Source organism: Bombina bombina, chromosome 4 (genome assembly GCF_027579735.1).
Source record: "Bombina bombina isolate aBomBom1 chromosome 4, aBomBom1.pri, whole genome shotgun sequence".
Taxonomy (NCBI): domain Eukaryota; kingdom Metazoa; phylum Chordata; class Amphibia; order Anura; family Bombinatoridae; genus Bombina; species Bombina bombina.
The window spans coordinates 36169891-36191599 of record NC_069502.1 but is presented as its reverse complement, the minus strand read 5'-3'; the positions used below and the strand labels follow the sequence as shown (position 1 = coordinate 36191599).

General features: G+C 42.7%; 1 protein-coding gene across 1 annotated transcript in view; it reads right to left on the bottom strand.

The window, feature by feature from the left end:
* Window positions 1-252: 252 nt before the first annotated feature.
* The window catches only part of LOC128656825 (cytosolic carboxypeptidase-like protein 5), a 602149-nt gene continuing 580692 nt past the window's right edge, over window positions 253-21709 (bottom strand). The window contains exons 15-16 of the mRNA XM_053710990.1: window positions 21035-21144; window positions 253-963 (exon numbers count right to left, since the gene is read on the bottom strand). Coding sequence (XP_053566965.1) covers window positions 886-963; window positions 21035-21144 — 188 coding nt within the window. The 3' untranslated portion in view covers window positions 253-885. The remainder of the gene's footprint in view (window positions 964-21034; window positions 21145-21709) is intronic.

The window sequence follows — 21709 nt, the reverse complement described above, 5'->3', positions numbered from 1 at the left end:
TCCTTTAACTTTATTTTGTCATGTAAAATAGCTGAAATGATTAATACTGCAGTATTACCTAAGAAAATCTATGTAAACAAGAGGCAACACAAGAAATTAGCTTCCCAATACAGCCAGCTTACTTCAAGGGTGTTTAAGCAGCAACTTTGCATACAACAATCTCTTATCTACTTCTTGTCTGAACACATTTTCCCTTTAAGATGCATAGTATTCATATGCTGATCAGCACAGAAAAAAAGGATCAGACAAAAGAACAATTGAAATATTTTTTATTTGCACTGCACCTTTGTATTAAACATATTCCATTAATCCCGCCACTGCAGGAGTACAGTAAAGAGTCAAAACCATAAAACAGCATAAAACATTAAAAACATTAAAAATACCAAACGTGTCTTCAAACAACTATTTACAGTGTCCAAGTGTATAAATAATTTAGAAAGTAGTAACATCTATCTGTTCTTGTTCCCCGGATAGAAAATGTATATTGTTGAAAAGTTAGTACATATTTATTTAGTTGAACAAGAGTGGCTATCACGTGAAAAATTCCATATCAGATTGTGAGAGCACTAGCACATTATTTGATAAAAATACAAAGCGACTCGAGTTTACTTGAAACAGAGAATGGTACAAAACTCTGAATGTAGTAATGCCTGTCTGTGGCTTACTTGAGGTCTCGCTCATATATTGCGTGTACATGACATGAAAAAATAGGACAGTTCTATGTAGCCCACGTCTTGTGTAAAAATAAAGGAAAACGGTAAAATAAAGTATAAAAAGTGCCCAGTTCCTGTTATCTTCACTGCAGCGAACTTCATATACGTAGCACCATTTAGGTGGGTGAGTGAAATGCGTTGGTCTGAGAAGATCGAATGGTGACGCTGCCCTTTATGCCTCTGAACAGAAGGTCAGAACACTCGGGTATGTGGAAAGATGTGTAGTGTCCGGTGAGACATTTGGAAAATTCTGTGGGGGAAAAAAAAATCATGAATACAAGGGAAGGCATCACAATAACGTGTCCTGCTAGTGACATAAAAAGACTGCTTTTTCCTTTGGATAAGGGTCTGCAATAGATACATAATTCATTTTTTCAGAACTTTTTTTTACAACAAAGGAAAGAAAATAAAAACCGTCTTATTAATGTATTTCGCAGCTTAAATGTTAATGGTACTTTAAATCACAACTAGGGTTGCCACCTAGGCCAAATATGAGTTACACATGCTGCAGGGTATGCAGAGAGGAACATAAATAGTGCTGTTCAGTATCACTATTTGTCATATAATTTCCTCTGCCCCTTTAACTTCCACAATTCTTCTGGCCCTTTAACCTGGATTCGCGTTACCTTTTTGCACACTACCTCCTGTCCTAATAAATAGCAGCTGCACCATTCTATGTTGCTTGATTATTAATTCAGTTTCTACTCAGACTACAGATCTCCCTGTGTCTCTCTGCCTGCGTATCATTATTAAATCACTATCTACTCAGACTACGGATCTCCCTGTCTCTCTCTGCCTGCGTATCATTATTAAATCACTTTCTTCTCAGACTACAGATCTCCCTGTGTCTCTCTGCCTGTGTATCATTATTAAATCACTTTCTACTCAGACTACAGATCTCCCTGTGTCTCTCTGCCTGCGTATCATTATTAAATCACTTTCTTCTCAGACTACAGATCTCCCTGTGTCTCTCTGCCTGCGTATCATTATTAAATCACTTTCTTCTCAGGCTACAGATCTCCCTATGTCTCTCTATCTACGTATCATTATTAAATCACTTTCTACTCAGACTACAGATCTCCCTGTGTCTCTCTGCCTGCGTATCATTATTAAATCACTTTCTACTCAGACTACAGATCTCCGTGTCTCTCTGCCTGCGTATCATTATTAAATCACTTTCTACTCAGACTACAGATCTCCCTGTGTCTCTCTGCCTGTGTATCATTATTAAATCACTTTCTACTCAGACTACAGATCTCCCTGTGTCTCTCTGCCTGCGTATCATTATTAAATCACTTTCTACTCAGACTACAGATCTCCCTGTGTCTCTCTGCCTGTGTATCTATATTAAATCACTTTCTTCTCAGACTACAGATCTCCCTGTGTCTCTCTGCCTGCGTATCATTATTAAATCACTTTCTTCTCAGACTACGGATCTCCCTGTGTCTCTCTGCCTGCGTATCATTATTAAATCACTATCTTCTCAGACTACAGATCTCCCTGTGTCTCTCTACCTGCGTATCATTATTAAATCACTTTCTTCTCAGACTAAGGATCTCCCTGTGTCTCTCTGCCTGCGTATCATTATTAAATCACTATCTTCTCAGACTACAGATCTCCCTGTGTCTCTCTACCTGTGTATCATTATTAAATCACTTTCTACTCAGACTACAGATCTCCCTGTGTCTCTCTGCCTGCGTATCATTATTAAATCACTTTCTTCTCAGACTACAGATCTCCCTGTGTCTCTCTGCCTGTGTATCTATATTAAATCACTTTCTTCTCAGACTACAGATCTCCCTGTGTCTCTCTGCCTGCGTATCATTATTAAATCACTTTCTACTCAGACTACAGATCTCCCTGTGTCTCTCTGCCTGCGTATCATTATTAAATCACTATCTTCTCAGACTACGGATCTCCCTGTGTCTCTCTGCCTGCGTATCATTATTAAATCACTTTCTTCTCAGACTAAGGATCTCCCTGTGTCTCTCTGCATGCGTATCATTATTAAATCACTTTCTTCTCAGACTAAGGATCTCCCTGTGTCTCTCTGCCTGCGTATCATTATTAAATCACTATCTTCTCAGACTACAGATCTCCCTGTGTCTCGCTGCCTGTGTATCTATATTAAATCACTTTCTACTCAGACTACAGATCTCCCTGTGTCTTTCTGCCTGTGTATCTATATTAAATCACTTTCTTCTCAGACTCCGGATCTCCCTGTCTCTCTCTGCCTGCGTATCATTATTGATTCACTATCTACTCAGACTACGGATCTCCCTGCGTCTCTCTGCCTGCGTATCATTATTAGATCACTTTGTATTCAGATTATTGATTTCTCTGTGTCTCTCTGCCTGTGTATCTATAATAAATCACTATCTACTCAGACTTCGGATCTCCCTGTCTCTCTCTGCCTGCATGTCATTATTGATTCACTATCTACTCAGACTACGGATCTCCCTGTCTCTCTCTGCCTGCATGTCATTATTGATTCACTATCTACTCAGACTACGGATCTCCCTGTGTCTCTCTGCCTGCGTGTGTCAGGGTTTTTTCCCTGTTTTGTTTGCCATATGCTGCTGGCAGCCATTTTACTCACCTCTCTTGCTGACTCTAGTGCATACTGTGTGATGCTGCTCATTTCCTGCAATTCCTTTTATGGCCAGGCTGGTGTACATCATCCGTGTGAGACAGGATGCAGTCACAGAATTGTGATGTCATCACTTATTATTTAAAGGGCCTCTGTTCAGTATGCTTTGCCCTTGTATTGTCTCAGACCTGTTTGTGAGAGCTCCTGTGTATTACCTGGCTGTCTGACGTCCCTCCTGGTTCCTGATCTCTGGCTTGTTCCTGACTCTGTTGTTCTCCTTGTACCTGATTCCGGCTCGTCTGACTATTCGCTTTGGCTCCTGACTCGGCTCGTCTGACTACCAGCTCTGGTTTTGATTCCTGGCTTGTTATTTGACTTATGGACTTTTTATTATTATTTGCTATTAATAAAGGTGTGATTATTTTTGCCCTTCTCGTCTCAGTCTGATTCCTGGCATCCTGACAGCGCGTTATTATTAAATCACTTTCTATTCAGACTATGGATCTCCCTGTGTCTCTCTGCCTGTATATCTATAATAAATCACTATCTACTCAGACTTTGGATCTCTCTGTCTCTCTCTGCCTGCGAGTCATTATTGATTCACTATCTACTCAGACTTCGGATCTCCCTGTGTCTCTCTGCCTGCGTATCATTATTGATTCACTATCTACTGAGACTACGGATCTCCCTGTGTCTCTCTGCCTGCGTATCATTATTGATTTACTATCTATTGAGACTACGGATCTCCCTGTGTCTCTGCCTGTGTGTCATTATTAAATCACTTTCTACAAAGACTATGGATCTCCCTGTATCTCTCTGCCTGCTAGTCATTATTGATTCACTATCTACTGAGACTACGGATCTCCCTGTGTCTCTCTGCCTGCATACCATTATTGATTCACTATCTACTCAGACTTCGTATCTCCCTGTGTCTCTCTGCCTGCGTATTTATCTTAAATCACTATCTACTCAGATTTCGGATCTCCCTGTCTCTCTCTGCCTGCGAGTCATTATTGATTCAGTATCTACTTAGACTATGGATCTCCCTGTGTCTCTCTGCCTGCGTGTCATTATTAAATCACTTTCTATTTAGACTATGGATCTCCCTGTGTCTCTCTGCCTGCGTATCATTATTTATTCACTATCTACTCAGACTTCGGATCTCCCTGTGTCTCTCTACCTGCATGTCATTATTGATTCACTATCTACTCAAGACTACGGATCTCCCTGTGTCTCTCTGCCTGCATATCATTATTGATTCACTATCTACTTAGACTTCGGATCTCCCTGTCTCTCTCTGCCTGCATGTCATTATTGATTCACTATCTACTCAGACTTCGGATCTCCCTGTGTCTCTCTGCCACCAGCATGTCATTATTGATTCACTATCTACTCAGACTTCGGATCGCCCTGTGTCTCTCTGCCTGCGTATCATTATTGATTCACTATCTACTGAGACTACGGATCTCCCTGTGTTTCTCTGCCTGCGTATCATTATTGATTCACTATTTACTGAGACTACGGATCTCCCTGTGTCTCTCTGCCTGCGTATCATTATTAAATCACTATCTACTCAGACTTCGGATCTCCCTGTGTCTCTCTGCCACCAGCATGTCATTATTGATTCACTATCTACTCAGACTTCGGATCTCCCTGTGTCTCTCTGCCTGCGTATCATAATTGATTCACTATCTACTGAGACTACGGATCTCCCTGTGTCTCTCTGCCTGCGTATCATTATTGATTCATTATCTACTCAGACTACGGATCTCCCTGTGTTTCTCTGCCTGCGTATCATTATTGATTCACTATCTACTGAGACTACGGATCTCCCTGTGTCTCTCTGCCTGCAGTGATGTGTAGTCACTAGAGGCAGGTGAGGCAGTGCTTCACCTCTCATATGGACAAAAAAAAATTTTTTTTATTGGCTTTAAAAAAAATAATTGTAATTTTTTTTCCCCAGCATTTTTTTTTCTCACAGCTATATGTTGTGCAATGGAGAGGCACAAGCAGGTCTGCCCACCATTACACAACATGCTGCGCCATCTACTGGATGCAAGTGGTTAAGATCATTGCATGGCCCATAAGTGCTTTATTTGAGGCAGTCCTATTTGGGCTGAACCAATCCAGCGAGAGGCATTAGTAAGTGGAACATAGGGTTGGGGCTGGATGTTAAATCATATAAAACAAAACAAAAACGGAAAAAAAACAACTTTCATATATTTTGTTGCTGTCCTGTGAACCTGCTAGCTTTGCTAAAGTGAAAAAGAGAGTTCTGTTCTTCCCCTCTAAGTGCAGTGGAATGTGCCACTGTCACTTCCTGAATCCTTACAGAGCAGGAAAAGAGGCACAGAGAGCAGTGTTTCAGCCACATCTTATTAAAGTAAGATTTTACTGAAAGGGATTCTGTTAGTGAAAATTATAATTTAATGAATGTGGTTTAGTGTTTTTTTACTCTTTTACAGCAGGGTCGCTTTTGTATTTTGTTTACTCAAACTTTACACCCGCTAACTTAGCAGCTTGCCTCTGTACTTCACACTAAATTATAGACTAATTCTCTGAACTCTCTGTAGCTCTGCTGTTTTATTACTTAAAATGCAGTGCCCCCCCCCTTGTGTGTGTGTCTCTCTCTATATATCTATCCATCTCTCTCCTTATGTGTTGTTCTCCCCCATGGTCTCTTTCTCTCTCTGTCTCTCTTCCTCCCCCTCTGACTGTCATCCCTTATGTAATGAAAGAATCTATAAGCATAATTTGCAGCATTAAAGTAAAAAGTATGTTTTAAACATATTTTAATGGGCATGGATTTCTAGATCTCATAATCAGAGCAAGCATTGTGTTATCTGGCAAGAGTTTCTGTTACAATCCTTTTAGACTAAAATCAGATGTTTACTAAGTTGACCAGTTTTCCAAGACACCATTTAAAGGGACATGAAACCCATATGAAACCCATATGCAAATTTAAATAACTTTCCAATTTACATCTAATATCTTATTTTCTTCATTCTTTTGATGTCCTTTGTTGGAAATAATATCTAAATATGCTCAGTAGCTGCTGATTGGTGGCTGCACATAGATACCTCATGTGATTGGCTCACCCATGTGCATTGCTATTTCTTCAACAAAGGATATCTAAAGAATGAAGGCGTATCCTGCCACTGCCTCACCAGCCTCTGATGTCACTGCACGTCACTGTCTGAGTGCGTATCATTATTAAATCACTTTCTATTCAGACTATGGATCTCCCTGTGTCTCTCTACCTGCGTATCATTATTGATTCAATATCTACTCAGACTTCGGTTCTCCCTGTGTCTCTGCTGCCTGCATGTCATTATTGATTCACTATCTACTCAGACTTCGGATCTCCCTGTGTCTCTCTGCCTGCGTATCATTATTGATTCACTATCTACTCAGACTATGGATCTCCCTGTGTTTCTCTGCCTGCGTATCATTATTTATTCACTATCTACTCAGACTTTCGGATCTCCCTGTGTCTCTCTGCCTGCGTGTCATTATTAAATCACTTTCTATTCAGACTACAGATCTCCCTGTGCCACTCTGCCTGCGTATTTATGGCCCCCAATTTACTCTTCATAGACCATTTTGTGGGGCAAAATAGTGCAAAGCTTATCAACTGTGCACGTACTGCACACATCATAAAAAACATAATTTATGCTTACCTGATAAATTCCTTTCTCCTGTAGTGTAGTCAGTCCACGGGTCATCCATTACTTATGGGATTATATCTCCTCCCTAACAGGAAGTGCAAGAGGATCACCCAAGCAGAGCTGCTATATAGCTCCTCCCCTCTACGTCATACCCAGTCATTCGACCGAAACCAAACGAGAAAGGAGAAACTATAGGGTGCAGTGGTGACTGGAGTTTAATTTAAAATTTAGACCTGCCGTAAAAACAGGGCGGGCCGTGGACTGACTACACTACAGGAGAAAGGAAATTATCAGGTAAGCATAAATTATGTTTTCTCCTGTTAAGTGTAGTCAGTCCACGGGTCATCCATTACTTATGGGATACCAATACCAAAGCTAAAAGTACACGGATGACGGGAGGGACAGGCAGGATCTTTACACGGAAGGAACCACTGCCTGTAGAACCTTTCTCCCAAAAACAGCCTCCGAAGAAGCAAAAGTGTCAAATTTGTAAAATTTTGAAAAAGTGTGAAGTGAAGACCAAGTTGCAGCTTTGCAAATCTGTTCAACAGAGGCCTCATTCTTAAAGGCCCAAGTGGAAGCCACAGCTCTAGTAGAATGAGCTGTAATCCTTTCAGGAGGCTGCTGTCCAGCAGTCTCATAGGCTAAACGTATTATGCTACGAAGCCAAAAAGAGAGAGAGGTAGCCGAAGCTTTTTGACCTCTCCTCTGTCCAGAATAAACGACAAACAGGGAAGAAGTTTGACGAAAATCCTTGGTTGCCTGCAAATAAAATTTCAGGGCACGAACGACGTCCAGATTGTGCAGAAGTCGTTCCTTCTTTGAAGAAGGGTTAGGGCACAATGATGGAACAACAATTTCTTGATTAGTGACTACCTTAGGTAAGAACCCAGGTTTAGTACGCAGAACTACCTTGTCTGAATGAAAAATCAGAAAAGGAGAATCACAATGTAAGGCCGATAACTCAGAGACTCTTCGAGCTGAGGAAATAGCCATTAAAAACAGAACTTTCCAAGATAACAGCTTGATATCAATGGAATGAAGGGGTTCAAACGGAACACCTTGCAAAACGTTAAGAACTAAGTTTAAGCTCCACGGCGGAGCAACAGTCTTAAACACAGGCTTAATCCTAGCCAAAGCCTGACAAAAAGCCTGAACATCTGGAACTTCTGACAGACGTTTGTGTAAAAGGATAGACAGCGCTGAGATCTGTCCCTTTAACGAACTAGCAGATAAGCCCTTTTCTAAACCTTCTTGTAGAAAAGACAATATCCTCGGAATCCTAGCCTTACTCCATGACTAACTCTTGGATTCGCACCAATATAAGTATTTACGCCATATTTTATGGTAAATTTTCCTGGTAACAGGTTTCCTAGCCTGTATTAAGGTATCAATCACTGACTCCGAGAATCCCCGCTTTGATAGAATCAAGCGTTCAATCTCCATGCAGTCAGCCTCAGAGAAATTAGATTTGGATGTTTGAAAGGATCCTGAATCAGAAGGTCCTGTCTCAGAGGCAGAGACCATGGTGGACAGGACGACATGTCCACTAGATCTGCATACCAGGTCCTGCGTGGCCACGCAGGCGCTATTAGAATCATCGATGCTCTCTCCTGTTTGATCCTGGCAATCAATCGAGGAAGCATTGGGAAGGGTGGAAACACATAAGCCATGTTGAAGACCCAAGGTGCTGTCAGAGCATCTATCAGTACCGCTCCCGGGTCCCTGGACCTGGATCCGTAACAAGGAAGCTTGGCGTTCTGGCGAGACGCCATGAGATCCAGATCTGGTTTGCCCCAATGATGAAGCAGTTGGGCAAACACCTCCGGATGAAGTTCCCACTCCCCCGGATGAAAAGTCTGGCGACTTAGGAAATCCGCCTCCCAGTTCTCCACGCCTGGGATGTGGATCGCTGACAGGTGGCAAGAGTGAGACTCTGCCCAGCGAATTATCTTTGAGACTTCCATCATCGCTAGGGAACTCCTTGTCCCTCCCTGATGGTTGATGTAAGCCACAGTCGTGATGTTGTCCGACTGAAACCTGATGAACCTCAGAGTTGCTAACTGAGGCCAAGCCAGAAGAGCATTGAAAACTGCTCTTAATTCCAGAATGTTTATTGGAAGGAGTCTCTCCTCCTGAGTCCATGATCCCTGAGCCTTCAGGGAATTCCAGACAGCGCCCCAACCTAGCAGGCTGGCGTCTGTAGTTACAATCGTCCAATCTGGCCTGCTGAAGGGCATCCCCCTGGACAGATGTGGCCGAGAAAGCCACCATAGAAGAGAATCTCTGGTCTCTTGATCCAGATTTAGCATAGGGGACAAATCTGAGTAATCCCCATTCCACTGACTTAGCATGCACAATTGCAGCGGTCTGAGATGCAGGCGTGCAAAAGGTACTATGTCCATTGCCGCTACCATTAAGCCGATTACCTCCATGCATTGAGCCACTGATGGGTGTTGAATGGAATGAAGGACACGGCAAGCATTTAGAAGTTTTGATAACCTGTCCTCTGTCAGGTAAATTTTCATTTCTACAGAATCTATAAGAGTCCCTAAGAAGGGAACTCTTGTGAGTGGCAATAGAGAACTCTTTTCTACGTTCACCTTCCACCCATGCGACCTTAGAAATGCCAGAACTAACTCTGTATGAGACTTGGCAGTTTGGAAACTTGACGCTTGTATCAGAATGTCGTCTAGGTACGGAGCTACCGCTATTCCTCGCGGTCTTAGTACCGCCAGAATAGAGCCCAGAACCTTTGTAAAGATTCTTGGAGCTGTAGCTAACCCGAAGGGAAGAGCTACAAACTGGTAATGCCTGTTTAGGAAGGCAAACCTTAGATACCGGTAATGATCCTTGTGAATCGGTATGTGAAGGTAGGCATCCTTTAAATCCACTGTGGTCATGTACTGACCCTCTTGGATCATAGGTAAGATGGTCCGAATAGTTTCCATTTTGAACGATGGAACTCTTAGGAATTTGTTTAGGATCTTTAAGTCCAAGATTGGTCTGAAGGTTCGCTCTTTTTTGGGAACCACAAACAGATTTGAGTAAAACCCTTGTCCGTGTTCCGACCGCGGAACTGGGTGGATCACTCCCATTAGTAAAAGGTCTTGTACACAGCGTAGAAACGCCTCTTTCTTTATCTGGTTTGCTGACAACCTTGAAAGATGAAATCTCCCTTTTGGAGGAGAAGCTTTGAAGTCCAGAAGATATCCCTGAGATATGATCTCCAACGCCCAGGGATCCTGGACATCTCTTGCCCAAGCCTGGGCGAAGAGAGAAAGTCTGCCCCCCACTAGATCCGTTTCCGGATCGGGGGCCCTCACTTCATGCTGTCTTAGGGGCAGCAGCAGGTTTTCTGGCCTGCTTGCCCTTGTTCCAGGACTGGTTAGGTTTCCAGCCCTGTCTGTAGCGAGCAACAGTTCCTTCCTGTCTTGGAGCGGAGGAAGTTGATGCTGCTCCTGCCTTGAAGTTACGAAAGGCACGAAAATTAGACTGTTTAGCCCTTGGTTTGGCCCTGTCTTGAGGCAGGGCATGGCCCTTACCTCCAGTAATGTCAGCGATAATTTCTTTCAAACCGGGCCCGAATAATGTCTGCCCTTTGAAAGGAATGTTAAGCAATTTAGATTTAGAAGTCACATCGGCTGACCAGGATTTAAGCCAAAGCGCTCTACGCGCTTGAATGGCGAATCCGGAGTTCTTAGCCGTAAGTTTAGTTAAGTGTACTACGGCATCAGAAATAAATGAATTAGCTAGCTTAAGGACTTTAAGCTTGTCTATAATCTCATCCAATGGAACTGTGCTAAGGGTCTCTTCCAGAGACTCAAACCAGAATGCCGCCGCAGCCGTGACAGGAGCAATGCATGCAAGGGGTTGTAATATAAAACCTTGCTGAACAAACATTTTCTTAAGGTAACCCTCTAACTTTTTATCCATTGGATCTGAAAAAGCACAGCTATCCTCCACCGTGATAGTGGTGCACTTAGCCAGAGTAGAAACTGCTCCCTCCACCTTAGGGACCATCTGCCATAAGTCCCGTGTGGTGGCGTCTATTGGAAACATTTTTCTAAATATAGGAGGGGGTGAAAAAGGCACACCGGGTCTATCCCACTCCTTGTTAACAATTTCTGTAAGCCTTTTGGGTATAGGAAAAACGTCAGTACACGCCGGTACCGCAAAATATTTATCCAGCCTACATATTTTCTCTGGAATTGCAACCGTGTTACAATCATTCAGAGCCGCTAATACCTCCCCTAGTAATACACGGAGGTTCTCAAGCTTAAATTTAAAATTTGAAATGTCTGAGTCCAGTTTACTTGGATCAGATCTGTCACCCACAGAATGAAGCTCTCCGTCCTCATGTTCTGCAAATTGTGACGCAGTATCAGACATGGCTCTATTATTATCAGCGCACTCTGTTCTTACCCCAGAGTGATCGCGTTTACCCCTAAATTCTGGCAATTTAGATAGTACTTCAGTCATAACATTAGCCATGTCTTGCAAAGTGATTTGTATGGGCCGCCCTGATGTACTTGGCGCCACAATATCACGCACCTCCTGAGCGGGAGGCGAAGGTACTGACACGTGAGGAGAGTTAGTCGGCATAACTTCCCCCTCGTTGTCTGGTGAAAATTTCTTTACATGTACAGATTGGCTTTTATTTAAAGTAGCATCAATGCAATTAGTACACAAATTTCTATTGGGCTCCACATGGGCCTTTAAACATAGTGAACAAAGAGATTCATCTGTGTCAGACATGTTTAAACAGACTAGCAATGAGACTAGCAAGCTTGGAAAATACTTTTCAAATAAATTTACAAGCAATATAAAAAACGCTACTGTGCCTTTAAGAAGCACAAAAAGCTGTCACAGTTGAAATAACAATGAACCCAATTAGTTATAGCAACCAAATTTTCACAGTAAATGTATTAAGTTAGCAAAGGATTGCACCCACCAGCAAATGGATGATTAACCCCTTAATACCCAAAAACGGATAACAGTTTAATATTAACGTTTTTATCACAGTCAAAACACACTATCACAGGTCTGCTGTGAGTGATTACCTCCCTCAAAACTAGTTTTGGAGACCCCTGAGCTCTGTAGAGACGTCCTGGATCATGGAGGAAGAAATAGGAAGACTGTGACTAAATTTTTACTGCGCAATAAAGCGCTAAAATAGGCCCCTCCCACTCATATTACAACAGTGGGGAAGCTCAGTAAACTGATTTTATTCAGAAACAAACGACAGCCATGTGGTAAAAATCATGCCCATAAAGTTTTATCACCAAGTACCTCAGAAAAAAACGATTAACATGCCAGTAAACGTTTTAAAAATGAAATTATGAAATGTTATTAATAAGCCTGCTGCTAGTCGCTTTCACTGCAGTGTAGGCTCAAATATTACTTAAATATAGACAGTATTTTCTTAGTGAAATTCCATTCCCCAGAAATACCTCAGAGTATACATACATACATATCAGCCTGATACCAGTCGCTACTACTGCATTTAAGGCTGCACTTACATTACATCGGTATTAGCAGTATTTTCTCAGTCAATTCCATTCCTTAGAAAATAATATACTGCAACATACCTCCTTGCAGGTGAGCCCTGCCTGCTATCCCCTGTTCTGAAGTTACCTCACTCCTCAGAATGGCCGAGAACAGCAAGTGGATCTTAGTTACGACCGCTAAGATCATAGACAAACTCAGGTAGATTCTTCTTCTAATGCTGCCTGAGAAGAAACAACACACTCCGGTGCCGTTTAAAATAAACTTTTGATTGAAGAAATAAAAACTAAGTTTAACAACCACAGTCCTCTCACACGTCCTATCTATTAGTTAGGTGCAAGAGAATGACTGGGTATGACGTAGAGGGGAGGAGCTATATAGCAGCTCTGCTTGGGTGATCCTCTTGCACTTCCTGTTAGGGAAGAGATATAATCCCATAAGTAATGGATGACCCGTGGACTGACTACACTTAACAGGAGAAAGAAGGTTTACTGTCACATTAATAAAACAGCAAAGAGCACAGAACAAGGATTATGATCTCAGGGTAGTAGGCTCAGACGTAATTTGCGGAAACCCTTCTTTATAGGAGGGGTGGTTGATTTGTGGAACGACAAACACTGTAGGAACCTCAGAATGCCTGAGATAAGCATAAGGCTATCCTACATACTAAATAATGCCTGGGATAAGCATAAGACTATCGTACATACTAGTTAATGCCTGGGATAAGCATAAGTTTATTCTACATACTAATTAATACCTGTTATAAGCATAAGGCTATCATATGTACTAATTGTTACAAACTGCTATTTGTAACTGGCCCTTTAAATGAAAAATTGCCCTGCTTCCATGGATCGTGGAGAAGCCTATTTGCCAGCCTCCTTCCTCATGACTATGGCCCCTGGAAGATTGTGCCCCTGAGAACATATTAACTTTTATTGGGTGTGTATGGCCCTTTAAGAACCGTCTGGGGACATATTGTGACTTTGATGAACAATGCCCCTTTAAGACTATGTCCCCAGACCTGTAAAATAGCTTGTCCCTGGCTTTCTCCCACTTGGTTCAGTGAATGGGACTTGCTGAGCCAGGTGCCACACAGGCAGAGTGTTCCACAGAGGGGGAGCACTGTTACAGAGGCATTGGTTTTCATTGTGTGCCATTAAGAGTTAATTTTGTTGAGCTTCAAGAAGCTTTCTAAATGCAAGTTTGCTGGGATCAGCTCTAATTAGGTTTAGTGATAAACCTTACCATTGTCTAATCAGACTGCTAGTGATAAGGTGGACTGCATTGTTTTATTGTGTGTAACTTGTTATCTGCTGAAGTAATGCTGTGGCCTGTCAAAGGGAGTGTCTCTCTATCTAATATCAAATGTGTGATGGGGGATTTTATGCCTCCCCCTGAGAGTGTTCTGTTTGCATGTAACCTCAATAAAAAGCAGGCTGTGACCTTTTCTGACCCTCTAACTTGCAGCTTTGACTCATGTTTGTAGGGTACAGCTATAATCACTACAGGGATTGCTATGCTCTATATACTCCCTTAGCTACTGAGCTCCTGTAAGAGCTCTTGTTCCTGGGTTCATCTACTGGAGCCTGGTCGTAGGTCCAGGGCGCAGAGCAGACGGCGAGATACCAGCCCAGCAGCGGTAGTTCGCAGAGTCTGCGTTACTTATGGTGGCTACGCAGCAGTTTGAGTGTCTACGGTGCTGATGATCCTTTGGGGAGCGCTAGAAGCATCCATTTCTACGGTCCAACTTCCAGCCAGCTTGGAGGCAACCGTAACATTTGGCGGCAGCGGTGGGATAGCGTCCTAGCGCAAGGAGCAGCACCACAACAGCACTGGTATCGTAGGAGAGTAATTGAGGGCAACGCTAGCCACTGCGCAGCGTCCCTACCTACAGCAGCATGGAGCTGACAAGACACTGGTAAGAACCCTGTGAAGAGCACCTCAACCTGATCCGTCGCTATGAGGGCGCTGATTTCGCTCCAGAGGTAAAGAGGCGGCTAGTCCGATATGGTCCAGACCCTGCACAGGAGGTAGTCAGTCGAATCATCTGAAAATTGGCTACTGAGAACGAAGCGGCACGAGCCTTTGAGCGCCAACTGTGGAGTTTGGGGGTATGGACTCCTGCTCTCCAGCGAGAAAATGAGTTACAGGGGGCAGAGACAGTTGGTCCTGTCCCCCAGCAGCAGAGTGAATTGCAGGAAATTGGGAGCCCAGACTCCATTCCCCAGCGGCAGGCTGAGTTACAGGGGGCAGAGACAGTTGGTCCTGTCCCCCAGCAGCAGAGGAATATGCAGGGAATTGGGATCCCAGACTCCATTCCCCAGCGGCAGGCTGAGTTACAGGGGGCAGAGACAGTTGGTTCTGTCCCCCAGCAGCAGAGGAATATGCAGGGAATTGTGAGATCAGACTCCATTCCCCAGCGGCTGGAAGTATGTATGGGAGAGGAGCTTGTTACCCCCTCTCCCCAGCGGCAGCTTAACGCACCAGGGGGAGACAGTAAGCCCCACAACCGTGCAGATGGGACCGTGGTCTCTGCACTTACAGCACAGGGGGCAGAGACAGTTGCTCCTGTCTCCCAGCAGCAGAGTGAATTGCAGGGAATTGGGAGCCCAGACTCCATTCCCCAGCGGCAGGCTGAGTTACAGGGGGCAGAGACAGTTGGTCCTGTCCCCCAGCAGCAGAGTGAATTGCAGGGAATTGGGAGCCCAGACTCCATTCCCCAGCGGCAGGCTGAGTTACAGGGGGCAGAGACAGTTGGTCCTGTCCCCCAGCAGCAGAGGAATATGCAGGGAATTGGGAGCCCAGACTCCATTCCCCAGCGGCAGGCTGAGTTACAGGGGGCAGAGACAGTTGGTCCTGTCCCCCAGCAGCAGAGGAATATGCAGGGAATTGGGAGCCCAGACTCCATTCCCCAGCGGCTGGAAGTATGTATGGGAGAGGAGCTTGTAACCCCCTCTCCCCAGCGGCAGCTTAACGCACCAGGGGGAGACAGTAAGCCCCACAACCGTGCAGATGGGACCGTGGTCTCTGCACTTACAGCACAGGGGGCAGAGACAGTTGCTCCTGTCCCCCATCAGCAGAGTGAGATGCAGTGGATTGGGAGCCCAGTCTCCATTCTCCAGCTAACTCCTAACTTGGGCCCAGGGTTAACAGTGGAGATGTTAACCCCCACTGACCCCCACGTTCCCTTTGCCACCGGGCAGGACTATGCCCCAATGCTCCCAGCAGAAGAGCTGGCATTAGGACAGAGCGCTGCTGGCCTCTGCCCTACAGACCCCCTTGTTACAGGGCTGGCCTGCAAACCCCTCACCCCAGCAGAAGAGCTGGCATCAGGACAGAGCGCTGCTGGCCTCTGCCCTACAGACCCCCTTGTTACAGGACTGGCCTGCAAACCCCTCACCCCAGCTGGCCTCTGCCCCCCAAGTACCATCAGCTATTTGCCCAGCTGCGCCAGGAAGGCCGAGGATGCTACACTTTCATCCTAGAACCTGGAACCTACAGGCCAGTACTACGTATTGTGGGGGGGCTACTTTGCTGCTAATGTTTATTTGTGGGTGGGTTGCGAGACTACCTTAGGCACTGACCGACAGAAGGTCAGGTGCCTGGTTAGTCTCCCTCCAAAAGAGGAGATATGTTACAAACTGCTATTTGTAACTGGCCCTTTAAATGAAAAATTGCCCTGCTTCCATGGATCGTGGAGAAGCCTATTTGCCAGCCTCCTTCCTCATGACTATGGCCCCTGGAAGATTGTGCCCCTGAGAACATATTAACGTTTATTGGGTGTGTATGGCTCTTTAAGAACCGTCTGGGGACATATTGTGACTTTGATGAACAATGCCCCTTTAAGACTATGTCCCCAGACCTGTAAAATAGCTTGTCCCTGGCTTTCTCCCACTTGGTTCAGTGAATGGGACTTGCTGAGCCAGGTGCCACACAGGCAGAGTGTTCCACAGAGGGGGAGCACTGTTACAGAGGCATTGGTTTTCATTGTGTGCCATTAAGAGTTAATTTTGTTGAGCTTCAAGAAGCTTTCTAAATGGAAGTTTGCTGGGATCAGCTCTAATTAGGTTTAGTGATAAACCTTACCATTGTCTAATCAGACTGCTAGTGATAAGGTGGACTGCATTGTTTTATTGTGTGTAACTTGTTATCTGCTGAAGTAATGTTGTGGCCTGTCAAAGGGAGTGTCTATCTAATATCAAATGTGTGATGGGGGATTTTATGCCTCCCCCTGAGAGTGTCCTGTTTGCATGTAACCTCAATAAAAAGCAGGCTGTGTGCTCCAGCACATCAGACCTATTCTGACCCTCTAACTTGCAGCTTTGACTCATGTTTGTAGGGGCCAGCTATAATAACTACAGGGATTGCTATGCTCTATATACTCCCTTAGCTACTGAGCTCCTGTAAGAGCTCTTGTTCCTGGGTTCATCAACTGGAGCCTGGTCGTAGGTCCAGGGCGCAGAGCAGACGGCGAGATACCAGCTCAGCAGCGGTGGTTCGTAGAGTCTGCGTTACTTATGGTGGCTACGCAGCAGTTAGAGTGTCTACGGTGCTGATGATCCTTTGGGGAGCGCTAGGAGCATCCTTTTCTACGGTCCAACTTCCAGCCAGCCTGGAGGCAACCGTAACACTAATTAATGCCTGTGATAAGTATAAGGCTATCATACGTACTAATTAATGCCTGGGATAAGCATACGGCTATCATATGTACTAATTAATGCCTGGGATAAGCATCCTATATACTAAATAATGCCTGTGAAAAACATAAGGCTATCCTACATACTAATTAATGCCTGGGATAAACATACGGATATCCTAAGTACTAACTAATGCCTGGGATAAACATAAGGCTATCCTATGCACTAACTACTGCCTGGGATAAGCATCCTACATACTAACTAAAGCCTGGGATAAGCATAAGGCTATCCTACGCACTAACTACTGCCTGGGATAAGCATCCTACATACTAATTAATGCCTGGGTTAAACTTAAGGCTATACTACACCCTAATTACTGCCTGTGATAAACATCCTATATACTAATTAATACCTGGGATAAGCATAAGGCTATCCTATGTACTAAATAATGCCTGAGATAAGCATAAGGCTATGCTACATACTAATTATTGCCTGGGATAAGCATAATGCTATCCTACATACTAATTAATGCCTGGGATAAGTATAAGGCTATTCTATATACTAAATAATGCCTGGGATAAGCATAAGGCTATCTTACATACAGATTAATGCCTGGGATAAGCATAAGGCTATCCTACACATTAATTAATACCTGGGATAAGCATACGGTTATCCTAACTACTAACTAATGCCTGCGATAAGCATACTGTTATCCTACATACTAACTAATGCCTGGGATAAGAATAAGCTATCCTACACACTAATTACTGCATGGGATAAGCATACTACATACTAATAAATGCCTGGTATAAGCATAAGGCTATCCTACATACTAATTAATGCCTGGAATAAGCATAAGGCTATCCTATATACTAATTAATGCCTGGTATAAGCATGAGGCTATCCTACGAACGAACTACTGCCTGGGATAAGCATAAGGCTATTCTACATACTATTTAATGCCTGGGATAAGTATAAGGTTATCCTATATACTAATTAATGCCTGGGATAAGCATAGGGCTATACTACATGCTATTTAATGCCTGGTATAAGCATAAGGCTATCCTGCATAGTAATTAATGCCTGGGATAAGCATAAGGCTATACTACATACTATTTAATGCCTAGGATAAGCATAAGGCTATCCTATATACTAATTAATGCCTGGGATAAGAATAAGGCTATCCTACATACTAAATAATTCCTGGGATAAGCATAAGGCTATTTTGCATACCAAATAATGCCTGTAATAAGCATAAGGCTATCCTACGTACTAAATAATGCCTGGGATAAGCATAAGTCTATTGTACATACTAAATAATGCCTGGGATAAGGATAATGCTATCCTACATACTAATTAATGCCTGGGATAGGCATAATGCTATCCTAAATACTAATTAATGCCTGAGATAACATAAGGCTATCCTACACACTAATTAATGCCTGGGATAAACATAAGGTTATTCTACATAATAATTAATGGCTGGGACAAGCATAAGGCTATGCTACATACTAACTAATACCTGGGATATACATAATGCTATCCTATATACTAAATAATGCCTGTGATAAACATAAGGCTATCCTACATACTAATAAATGCCTGGGATAAGCATAAGGCTATTCTATATACTAAATAATGCCTGGGATAAGCATAAGGCTATCTTACATACTAATTAATGCTTGGGATAAGCATAATGCTATCCTAAATAATTAATTCCTGGGATAAGCATAAGGCTATCCTACATACTAATTAATGCATGGGATAAGCATAATGCTATCCTAAATACTAATTAATGCCTGAGATAACATAAGGCTATCCTACATACTAATTAATGCCTGGGATAAGCATGAGACTATCCTACATTCTAATGAATGCCTGGGATAAGCATAAGGCTATCCTATATACTAAATAATGCCTGTGATAAGCATAAGGCTTTCTTGCACACAAATTAATACCTGGGATAAGCATACGGTTATCCTACACACTAATTACTGCCTGGGATAAGCATCCTACGTACTAATTAATACATGGGATAAGCATAAGGCTAACCTACACACTAATTAATGCCTGGGATAAGCATAAGGATAACCTACACACTAATTAATGCCTGGGATAAGCATAAGGCTAACCTATATACTAACTAATGCCTGGGATAAGCATAAGACTATTCTACGTACTAAATAATGCCTGGGAAAAGCATAAGGTTATCCTATATACTAACTAATGCCTGGGATAAGCATAAGACTATTCTACGTACTAAATAATGCCTGGGATTTGCATAAAGCTATCCTACATACTAATTAATGCCTGGTATAAGCATAAGGCTATCCAACATACTAATTAATGTCTGGGATACGCATAAGGATATCCTAAATACTAATTAATGCCTGGGATAAGCATAATGCTATCCTAAATACTAATTAATGCCTGGGATAACATAAGGCTATCCTACATACTTATTAATGCCTGGGATAAGCATAAGGATATCCTAAATACGAATTAATGCCTGGGATAAGCATAATGCTATCCTACATACTATTTAATGCCTGGGATAAGCATAAGGTTATCTTATATACTAATTAATGCCTAGGATAAGCATAAGGCTATTCTACATACTAATTAATGCCTGGGAGAAGCATAATGCTATCGAATCCTCTTGCACTTCCTGTAGGGGAACAGTTAATATCCCACAAGTAATGATGACCCGTGGACTGATCACACTTAACAGAAGAAAGCTATCCTACATACTATTTAATGCATGTGATAAGCATAAGGCTATCCTATATACTAATTAATGCCTGGGATAAGCATAATGCTATCCTATATACTAATTAATGCCTGGGATAAGCATAATGCTATCCTACATACTAAATAATGACTGGGATAAGAATAAGGCTATCCTACGTACTAATTAATGCCTGGGATAAGCATAAGGCTATCCTATATACTAAATAATGCCTGGGATAAGCATACAGTTATCCTACATACTAACTAATCCCTGGGATAAGCATACGGCTATTCTACATACTATTTAATGCCTGGGATAAGCAAAAGGCTATCATATATACTATTTAATACCTGGGATGAGCATAAGGCTATCCTGCATACTAATTAATGCCTGGGATAAGCATAAGGCTATCCTATGTACTAAATAATGCCTGGGATAATAATAAGGCTATCCTACGTACTAAATAATTCCTGGGATAAGCATAAGGCTATTCTAAATACCAAATAATTCCTGTAATAAGCATATGGCTATCCTACATACTAATTAATACCTGGGATAAGCATAAGGCTATCCTACATACTAATTAATTCCTGGGATAAGCATAAGGCTATCCTACATACTAATTAATGTCTGGGATAAGCATAAGGCTATCCTACATACTAATTAATGTCTGGGATAAGCATAAGGCTAACCTACATACTAAATAATGTCTGGGATAAGCATAAGGATATCCTACATACTAATTAATGTCTGGGATAAGCATAAGGCTAACCTACATACTAACTAATGCCTGGGATAAGCATAAGGCTATCCTACATACTAACTAATGCCTGGGATAAGCAGAAGGCTATCCTACGTACTAATTAATGGCTGGGATAAGCATAAGGCTATCCTACATACTAACTAATGCCTGGGATAAGCATTAGGCTATCTTACATTCTAATTATTGCCTGGGATAAGCATAAGGCTATCCTACATACTAAATAATGCCTGGGATAAGCATAAGGCTATCCTACGTACATATTAAGCTTATAATTTATAGTACGTGTGGTCAGACTTGTTGGGCCCATGGTTTTTATCTGCCAACACAGGTTCCTATTTCTCATTCCTGCCGACAGCCCAGCCCTCCCACACTTTATCCATTGTTGTCCAGTATTTTGCAGGTAACATCTAGACATCTAAATTACCTGATCACTGAGCTCTTGTGTTGATTTGCAGATAAAGAGGGGCTCCTCAAGCTTGGACCTAAGAAGTGGCACCGAGCACACTGACAAGCTGGAAGTTACTGTAGCCAGATCTGTAAAGGGTTCAAGAACATGAAGACAGTGGATAAATGAATAGGTTGTCACAGGACTCAATCTATATATGAGAGTGTGTGTTATAGATTGTAAGCTTCTGTGGGGAGGAATCCCAAAGTAATCTGCAAAACCCTCCTAGGCATTAAAGGGACAGTACACACTGAGATTTGTATATAAAATGTTTGTTTATGCATAATAAAGAACTTTGCAATATAATGACATTATTTATTTTGTTGCCTTTTCATGTAATTTAGCAATGTATCATTCGCTTGTACTGCTGACTTATCAAGGCTAACTCTGCTAGATATCTGTGCCTAATTGGTCTGAACTGATAACTACTGCAAATAAACATTTTGTACTAACTTTATGACCGTGATTAGCCTGGTTGCAGACTAAAGCCCCCAGATTGGCTCCTGCAAACCAGTACAGGAGTATTGATAAATAACTGCTATAAAGAGGATGTTCTTTTGTTTTAAAAACAATAAGACTTGGCTGATGTGTTATTGTTCAGCAGCACAACAGAAATGTCTTGTAATTACAAGGTGTTTACTGTCCCTTTAAAGG